The 10,230-nt window shown below is 42.1% G+C and overlaps 1 protein-coding gene across 1 annotated transcript; it reads right to left on the bottom strand.

The window, feature by feature from the left end:
- Positions 1–5,587: 5,587 nt before the first annotated feature.
- Positions 5,588–6,352, bottom strand: LOC308284673 (phosphoglycerate mutase 1-like; the record flags this gene model as incomplete). The annotated part of the gene is made up of 1 exon (XM_080725374.1): positions 5,588–6,352. One exon carries the CDS (start codon positions 6,350–6,352, stop codon positions 5,588–5,590), a length of 765 nt encoding a protein of 254 aa, XP_080581500.1.
- Positions 6,353–10,230: the final 3,878 nt, after the last annotated feature.

The raw sequence follows: 10,230 nt of genomic DNA, 5'->3' as shown, positions 1-10,230 counted from the left end.
TTTATGGCCCTCGGTAAGGCTTTCCACATTTTGGTGGTATAGCAGAAAAAAAGAGTTTGACCCTTTGTTGGTTTTGACTCTGGGTTGAAAGTGATCTGTGGCGCTGCCTCTGGTGTTGTAATTATGGACATCCTTAATGTTTATAAAGTATTTTGACAGCTACTTGGGTATCATAGTGGTGTAGTGTATCTTGTACACCAGGCCCATTGCAAGTTGCTGTACTCTGTCATCTACTCTGAGCCACCCCACTCTTAACTGGTGAGTAGCGGGGAGGTGAGTATGATAGGGAAGGTTAAGCAGGACCCTAATTAGTTTATTTTGGGCTGTTTGGAGTTTAGTTTTCAGGGCTTTTGGGGCGTCACGATACCATACGTGGACTCCGTAGTCAAAGAGGGGCTGGATTATTGCACCAGCTATGGTCTTCATTGTGTTGAAATTGACCATTGGGGCGATCCTCTGTAGGAAACGAGTTTGTTGGTTGATTTTATTTATTACTTTAGAAGTCATCTTTTCACTGGAAAGATTAGCTTCAAGGATACATCCTAAGTAAGAGATTTCGTTTTTTCGTGTTATGACCTTGTCACCCACTTTGATTGTGAAGTTATCGACTTTTTTGAGGTTATGATTTGATCCAAAGAGGATGGACTCAGTTTTTCCCAGGTGAATTGATAATTTGTTGTCATTAAGCCATGTGCAGATCTTACTTAGTTCAGTTAAGTGTCTTTTCAACCTGCAAGTGGTCCTTGCTCGAGACTAGGAGAGCCGAGTCATCCGCGAACAGGAACAGGTTGCAGTCACAAGCAGATGCCATGTCTTTCACGTATATTAGGAACAACAGAGGTCCCAGTATGCTACCTTGAGGAACACCACAGCTTACTGGGAGGGGGGGGGGGGGGGGGTACCGTTAATCTCCACCACCCGTTCCCTCCCCACCAGGTAAGATTGCATCCAACTCACTGCTGCGCTGTCAAGACCGATGGCTTTTAGTTTCTCAATCAGAATAGAATGATTTACGCCTTCTGGAGGTCCATCATGACCATGCCGCTATATTTGCCGTCATCCGCTTTGCGTTTGATTTGGTCAGTCAAATAGAGAAGTCAGTGGAATGAGATTTTCTCAATCCAGATTGGAACTCGTAAACCAGTCTTTCGAACAGTGAACGGGCCATGGTGGTAAAGGTTTTGTTAAGATATACACATTAAAAATATAGATTAAGCAACAAAACATTGCAAGTTTTGGGGGAATGCTGGATGGCTAGCCATAAATTATAATTCACGTTTATTTTGAAGACGTTTTCACTCTAAAGGGAGAGTGGATGCTGTATGATTCATATCAGAATAATATTGCTAAATGTAAGAGTAGTCCAGAGCCAATAATAACAATGTCTTTCGGAGTATTCACGTCAACTAGTTGTGTATGGACACACACACAACACACACACACACACACACACACACACACACACACACACACACACACACACACACACACACACACACACACACACACACACACACACACACACACACACACACACACACACACACACACACGGGGCTGCAGTAGAAACATGGTTTTCAGAAGGCTAGTGCAACACTAGTAGTGCTAGCCGTTGTCCAGCGTGGCTAACCAACATAATAACACAAACAAGTTGTACACCAACGTATGCACTTGCACCACTAAGTACAACAATGACAAAATGACAAAGAACAATTAGCCTACGTACGTTCAATTTTAGTAAACTTACCAGGCTAAAAGAAAACGAGCAAGTTCCCAATCATGGGTGTATTTCTTTTCATTCTTCAACTTTTGCCACTTCTCGTGCATATGAAGGAGGTAAATCCGCGATTTCTGCCTTTGCTGGTCTAAATCCTTTTGTTGTTGAGAAGATTCTCTTGTTCTTTTCTTTTTTGCAGGTGGGGGTTTAGTTCCAGAACTTCCCGGGAGTTGAGGTTGTTGCTTTTCCATGGTGGTTCAGCTCTGGACTGAATAGCTACTAAAACAGCGGCCAAAAGCTGTTGTTGTTCGAGGCTAAATCAACTTCCGGGAAAGACGCGCTGTGATCGCTGTGATTGGCCGGTAGTGTGTGATCCGGTAGACAGCGGATACAGAAAATGGGAAGTGACGTAATTTTCCCGCGAAATTCTACCCCCCATATAAAGAGAAGGCTTTAGTTTAGAAGCTGAAATTAAGGGAGTGGGTGTTCTAAAACTTTTACGATTTAACATTTAGCGATTTAACAGTTAGGACAATTTTAGATTTGTTAAAAAAAAAGTTGCATAGTAGCCTATAGCTTTAATTGAAGCTATACAACGAAAATTATGTTTCTGCGTAAAAATAACGTTTTAATGACAAAAAAATATACATCTAAATAGATAAATACCTTTACAAATTGGACACTGGAGAGCAAACGGCTCTACTCTTCGTGTAGGCACTTTTGACACAAGCACACGTTCATAGAGACCTCCTCTACCACGCCACACTCTCCACTAAGCGGGAGAGTAGGCCTGTCCTCTAAAAATCGACGAATCGACGCGTCGTTTTAAGCCCCGCGAATCGACGCCAATTGTTTGAGTCGAAGCGAAAATATATATTTTTTTTATATCACCAGTTAGCCTACTGCGGTACACTGCTGGACTGGTGTCATGTACTTCCAATGAGAAGTAGCAATTGGCGAACAGTTATTTATTGTCTCGCACCAGCGTAGGGGTGAAAGTGAGACAGAACGGCCAGAACGGTTCAGAACCGCCGCTTCGTTAAAACATTCGGAGCCGGGGACGGTGTTCCGTTAAGAGGAGGAGGCACGCTGTCAAAATCCCATATTAAATAACCTCCTGCCACAGCACAAACGCACGTCCACGAAGTAAACAATCTTCTAAAGTCAAATTAACATACACAAGTGTAGGCTACAAGTTACATTTTCTAATTAAAGTGCTTCTGAATTGTTCCAGTGTTGTAATCCATGATGAATGATTGTGTTTCGCTGTGTTTGCGTCCATGACATGTCCACACTTCTGGCTCTAGCGGGAGCTGTGCCTCCACCTTTTTATGATCCGTTTCTGAAATGAATCCGTTCTCAACACTGACTCATTACTCTGTCAGTGCTCTGTGTCCCGCGACTGCGGACTGGATCCCATCGTTCATTTAAAAGAGCCGTTCAAGAGAGCGGAATCGTTCGCGAATGTCTCATCTCTACTGCACGCTGCCGAGAGACGGGGCAGAGTTGAAACAGCGGAGATGTTTTATTTGTTTTAACGGTGTGTTATAACTCTATGGTTGTACACTGCTATGCAGATAACATTTGTGCTCGCGCACCGATATCACCGAAAACACAGTGTATTCAATTAATCTCTTAATGTATTATTGTATTATGTTGACGTGGTTTAAAGCAACACTTTTTTTTTCTTTTTTTTATACAAAGTAGACTATAAAACGATTCGTCGACGCGTCGGATTAACCCCCGCGACTCGAATCGACTCCATAAATCCTGAGTCGAGGACAGCCCTACGGGAGAGGTGGCATTGCAAAATTTGTTGGCCGTCCAGTGCGGCCAGGTGCTAAAAAAAGGCCTCAAATGGTGCCGTTTTCCGAATCTAGTGGGCGCTGGAGAGCAGACGGCTCTTCGTGTCGGCACTTTTAACACACGCACGCATTCACAGAGACCTACCACACCACACTCTCCGCTAAGCGGGAGAGGCGGCATTGCAAAATATGCTGGCCTACCAGTATAAATAAAGTGGATTGGATTGGATGACATGACACATAACCTAGTCTCTCGTTTACAGACATAGGCATAGTAGCCTATCCACAAGTTTCCGCGGGAGTTTACTGGAGACTATCGGGACCAAACTTGGTTGTGAGCTTGTAAATCGGCGGCGGAAGCTCGGTGCAGACGTCTGCGCAATGCACTATGGGGCGTTGGAAACTCGTGGATAGCTTTAATTGAAGCTATACAATGAAAATTGTTTCTGTGTAAAAATAACGTTTTAATGACAAAAAATATACATCTAAATAGATAAATGCTCTTCAATGGAGTGCATAGCCTTTGCAAATTGGACACTGGAGAGCAAACGGCTCTACTCTTCGTGTTGGCACTTTTGACACACGCACACGTTCACAGAGACCTCTACCACACCACACTCTCCGCTAAGCGGGAGAGGCGGCATTGCAAATTTTGCTGGCCGTCCGTGCCCGTCCAGTGCGGCCAGGTGCTAAAAAAAGGCCTCAAATGGTGCCGTTTTCCGACTCTAGTGGGCGCTGGAGAGCAGACGGCTCTTCGTGTCGGCACTTTTGACACACGCACGCGTTCACAGAGACCTACCACACCACACTCTCCGCTAAGCGGGAGAGGCGGCATTGCAAAATTTGCTGGCCTACCAGTATAAATAAAGTGGATTGGATTGGATGACATGACATGACACATAACCTAGTCTCGTTTACAGACTTCCGCATTGCTGCAAAAGGGAAAAGAGCGACCAAGCGACTCTTCCCTGACGATGGCTAGCCAGATTGCACATAACCTTTTTGAGCGGCTGGCCGCACTGGACAGTCTCAGTATGTCAATATTGAATCAAAAAAGATGCTATTGATCCCACTTGCTGCTACCAGTTTATATTTAACTTGTCACAAAGTTCCACCAATCAAATCCAACATTAGATTATTTAGATATAACAATTTACATAAGGGGACATTTCAGCTGTCAAGGCAATAGGCTACTGCAGTTAAGAAACACAGGATTTATAGAGAGGAATATATATGTCACGGTTTTTTTGCGTCTCAGAGAATTAGAGAAACGGAGCACTCGCCGTGCAGCACGGGGCGGAACAAGCGGTCGCCCACAACAACGTTCTCCAGGCGGAGCCTCTCGATTGTCCACGACATTGCAAGCGGCGCGAAGGCCAGCGGCGCTCGGGGGCGAAGAGCAGGCCAGGGCCGCGCGGCCGGCGGAGCGCCGCGCGAGTTACGAAGCCGTGGTGAATGCAATCGTTATATTTATGCCCAGGCCGTAAGGCCTGGGCAAGCCCACGATAAACGCCCTGTCCAAGTGACTACAATGGAGCTAATGGCTAAGCTAGGCTAGGCTAGGCTAGGCTAGTAAATAAAGAAAGAGAGTCGCAAACGAGTGACGTCAGCGCCTTCACTATTGAATGGCTGCGTCGCCATCTGGTGGTGATTAGTGTGTGGTGAACTACAAAACGAGCGCTCTTACCCAAGTCTCCCTGAGTTACCCAGTTACCCTGTAACATATAGATACATCTACAGTAAATAATAGCAAAGAAGAAACTACAGGGATAAGGAATAAAGTACCAGGAACCATGAGATTAAGGTATATTACATCCTCACATGTGTGAAAAGAATCAGTGGAAACAGACACATTTGGGGACAATAGGCAAACACATTTAGTATTGTTGCACCTCATTGGCTAAGGGCCCTGCCTTCGTACTGTCGTGGCGGAACTTGGTAAATAAATAATGAAGATAACATAGTGTTCTCGCCTTTCAGGCGAGCCCACAATAATGGAACTGTACATGTGATAGTGATCTGCACTATTGCAGGAATCCCTCTGCACACATAGTGGCCAATGTGTCTATTTCTTGGCCTTCCCCTGGGCAGCCACAGCCCCCATAGCCTTCTTGACAGCCTCCTCATCGCCCAGGAATTGCAAGGGTCCCACAGGCTTCAGGTTCCTGTCCAGCTCATACAGGATGGGGATGCCTGTTGGAATCTCTAGCTCCATGATGGCCTCCTCTGACAGACCCTCAAGGTGCTTGATGATGCCACGGAGACTGTTGCCGTGGGCAACGATCAGAACCCTCTTGCCATCTTTGATCTGAGGGACGATCTCCTGGTTCCAGAACGGCAGTGCCCGGGCGATGGTGTCCTTCAGACTCTCACAGGTTGGAAGCTGGTCGTCGGTCAGGTCACCATAGCGACGGTCCTTGCTTATGTTGTTATAGAAGTCATGCTCCTCATCCATGGATGGGGGCGGGACGTCGAAAGATCGCCTCCAGATCTTGACCTGGGCCTCTCCGTGCTTGGCTGCTGTCTCTGCCTTGTTTAGCCCAGTCAGGCCACCGTAGTGGCGCTCGTTGAGGCGCCAGGTACGATGGACAGGCAGCCACATCTGGTCAATGCCCTCCAGAACAAGCCACAGTGTCCGAATGGCCCGCTTGAGCACAGAAGTATAGCAGATGTCGAAATCATAGCCAGCTTCTTTCAAGGCCTGTCCTGCCCTCCTTGCCTCTTCCACCCCGGTTCCACTGAGGTCTGCATCGAACCATCCACAAAAGCGGTTGTCCTGATTCCAGCAGCTCTCCCCATGACGGATCAGAACAAACGTGTACGGGGCCATAGTCTGACCAACACCCCCTGCTTCAGGGAATGTAAAGGTGACAGGCTCCTTAATCATAGACAAATAAAAAGAATAAAAGGACTAAACAAAAACTGACAGTGTATATGTTCCAAGAGTGTTAAGTTTACCACACTGTATATAGCCTACAGCTGCTGGCTACAGAGATGACGTGACTTAATGATGACGTAGTAGGCACTCATGCCTTATTAGTGCTTCCTGTACTCATTATCAGAGTAGAGCTTGAAGCCAGTCTAATGTCAATCACCTATTGCGTCACAGTTGTGTAGTAACTTGAACCAGCAGAGCGTGCAAGTACTGTGTTCGGTGTCTGTATGAGGGAGCAGCGTTCTCGGTGACGTCACCACCAACCAACAAGTGTCACATACATTACCCACAGGTAGCAGGAAAGGTCGACCTAAAACAAAGTCAACCCAAACTCGTTTCACAACCTTTCCGCATCTAGCTTAAGACCACAGACCCGTTGGGAAACAAGTTTGGGTCGACTTTGTTTTAGGTTGACCTTTCCTGTATTCTACCCACATACCCACATGGTTGCCCAGAGGGCAACACATTATAGTTCCACCCCAGCTTTATTATTATTATTTAATCCACACTATAAAAAGCCCTGCATTGAGTTGAGTTCAATGTGGGAGTGGTGCTAGCTCGAGGATTGGTCGAGCTTCACATGACAATTTGGTTTCAATATATAGGCAACCACACTCACAATCTTTCTAGTTAGTGTGGTTGCTACTTGCTATAGGCAACACACTATACTTCTAGCCCGTAACTTTCCCAAGTAGTGGTAGTGTATGGAGCGAATTTAATGCCAATATACCTTGTGCGTGTTTTAAAAATATTCACACGCGTGTGCATGTTTTGTGCACCGCAAAATAAATACTCACACGTGTTTTAAAAATATTCACACGTATTTAAAAAAAAATCACACGTGTGTGCATGTTTTGTGCACCGCAAAATAAAATTCACACATATTTTTTGCAATTCACAGTATTTTACAAATCTCATATTTCTACAAATCTCAAACTGTGGATCACAAAATAAAAACACAAGTTGCAAATCTTTTCTGTGGATCAAAAATGAAAACACAAGTTGCAAATCTTTTCTGTGGATCACAAAATAAAAACACAAGTTGCAAATCTTTCTGTGGATTTAAAATACAAGTTGTGAATTACTGATACAGACCTGTGGATCTGAAAGACACAGCTGTGGATTTACAAAACACGGATCAACAGACCTGTGGAGACACAAAACTTTTGTGCACTTGTGTGGACCAATGGCTGTGGACCTCCAAAACACAGATATTTTTGGCACTGTTCTACTAGGTGAAATGTGAGAATCATTGGCTCGTGTATTGACCAATCACGTGAGGCCATGCCCCCAGGGTTGGCATGGCAACCAAGGGTTGCCATGTTCTCTAAAAAGAGAGTTATCCGGGCCTTACAATCTATAAATGAATATATCCATACATATCTTGTCTTAAAACAATCAGCTAATGGCGTATTGACTAATCCATCATTTTGTATTATTATTTTATTTTATTATTTGATGTTATGTTCTTGTTATTATTATTACATATATTTGTTAATATGTGTGTGTCGGCGTTGACATGAGACCTGCAAACCGGATCAACCGGGTCGGTTGGTCAGGTCGGTTGGTTGGTCAGTTTGTGTAATTAGTTTAATAATGTAATTAGTGTAATAGTGTACTAGTGTAATAGTGTAATTAGTGTAATAGTGTAATAGTGTAATTAGTGTACTAGTGTAATTAGTGTAATTAGTGTAATTAGTGTAATAGTGTACTAGTGTAATAGTGTAATTAGTGTAATAGTGTAATAGTGTAATTAGTGTAATTAGTGTAATAGTGTAATTAGTGTAATAGTGTACTAGTGTAATTAGTGTAATTAGTGTAATAGTGTACTAGTGTAATTAGTGTAATAGTGTACTAGTGTAATTAGTGTAATTAGTGTACTAGTGTAATAGTGTAATTAGTGTAATAGTGTAATAGTGTAATTAGTGTAATTAGTGTAATAGTGTAATTAGTGTAATTAGTGTACTAGTGTAATAGTGTAATTAGTGTAATTAGTGTAGTGTAATTAGTGTAATAGTGTACTAGTGTAATTAGTGTACTAGTGTAATTAGTGTACTAGTGTAATTATTGTACTAGTGTAATTAGTTTACTAGTGTAATAGTGTACTAATGTAATTAGTGTAATATGGTAATAAGTGTAATAATGTAATAGTGTAATTAGTGTAATAGTGTAATTAGTGTAATAGTGTAATAGTTTACTAGTGTAATTAGTGTACTAGTGTAATTAGTGTAATAGTGTAATTAGTGTACTAGTGTAATAGTGTACTAATGTAATTAGTGTAATAGTGTACTAGTGTAATTAGTGTAATAGTGTACTAGTGTAATTAGTGTAATAGTGTAATAGTGTACTAATGTAATTAGTGTACTAGTGTACTAGTGTAATTAGTGTAATAGTGTAATAATGTAATAGTGTACTAGTGTAATTAGTGTAATACTGTACTAGTGTAAGTAGTGTAATAGTGTAATTAGTGTAATTAGTGTAATCGTGTAATTAGTGTAATAGTGCAATAGTGTAATTAATGTAATTAGTGTAATACTGTACTAGTGTAATTTGTGTAATTTGTGTAATAGTGTAATAGTGTAATTAGTGTAATTGTGTAATAGTGTAATTAGTGTAATACTGTACTAGTGTAATTAGTGTAATAGTGTAATTAGTGTAATACTGTACTAGTGTAAGTAGTGTAATAGTGTAATTAGTGTAATTAGTGTAATCGTGTAATTAGTGTAATAGTGCAATAGTGTAATTAATGTAATTAGTGTAATACTGTACTAGTGTAATTTGTGTAATTTGTGTAATAGTGTAATAGTGTAATTAGTGTAATTGTGTAATAGTGTAATTAGTGTAATACTGTACTAGTGTAATTAGTGTAATAGTGTAATTAGTGTAATAGTGTAATAAAGTAATAGTGTAATTATTGCAAAAGTGTAATTATTTTAATAATGTAATAGTGTAATTAGTGTAATAGTGTAATAGTGTAATTAGTGCAATAGTGTAATTAGATTAATAATGTAAATAGTGTAATAGTGTAATAGTTAATAACGTAAAAGTGTAAATCATCGGAGCAGAAGGGCAGGATACACTAGCCAGAGAATCTCCGGGAGTCTCCGGCCAATAGCATTTGTTCACTGATCTTCATGGTTTTGAGATCTTTATTGACAATGGTCACAGGTGCTTGCTTCCAAATGCCACCGAACTTGGTCTGGAGGCTGCACCCCTTGAATGTACAGAAAGCACGCCCTCACGGACGTCTTAAGTGACAGCCCTGTGTCAAAACACGCCATGCACTGCACATCGTCCTCAGTGTCTATGAGAACCAATTAGCCTTGGTTCAGAGCGTTAGCAAGTTCTGGCTTATGCAGTTACATATGTTTATACGCCGCGATGCAAATCACGCAATTATTGCGACTGTAGGTTGCATTTAGTTTGAAAATCTGCAGATCATGTCTGTCCGTCCGTTCGTCCTCCACGCCTCATGTCACACTCCATATATGGCCCCTGATGTCATCAATATTAAGCCCATATCTGGGAAGGCCCATATATGGACATATTGTGTGGTTGACGTGACGTGAGTCACACTTGCAAATTAAATCCGTCCTTGTCGCTATTATGCCCATATACTGTATGGAGAACCCTGATGTCATCAATATTAACTCAAAGGAGGTCCACAACGTGCCAATGCATCAAACTCTTTTCTCCCGGTGCCTATTAGACTTATTACACTATTACACTTATAGCCCTATAAAACTATTAAACTTATTACACTTATTGCACTT

Source organism: Nannobrachium achirus (genome assembly GCF_963921795.1).
Source record: "Nannobrachium achirus genome assembly, chromosome: 5".
Taxonomy (NCBI): Eukaryota; Metazoa; Chordata; class Actinopteri; order Myctophiformes; family Myctophidae; genus Nannobrachium; species Nannobrachium achirus.
The sequence above is the reverse complement of the archived record's forward strand: the minus strand, read 5'-3'. Positions and strand labels throughout refer to the sequence as shown.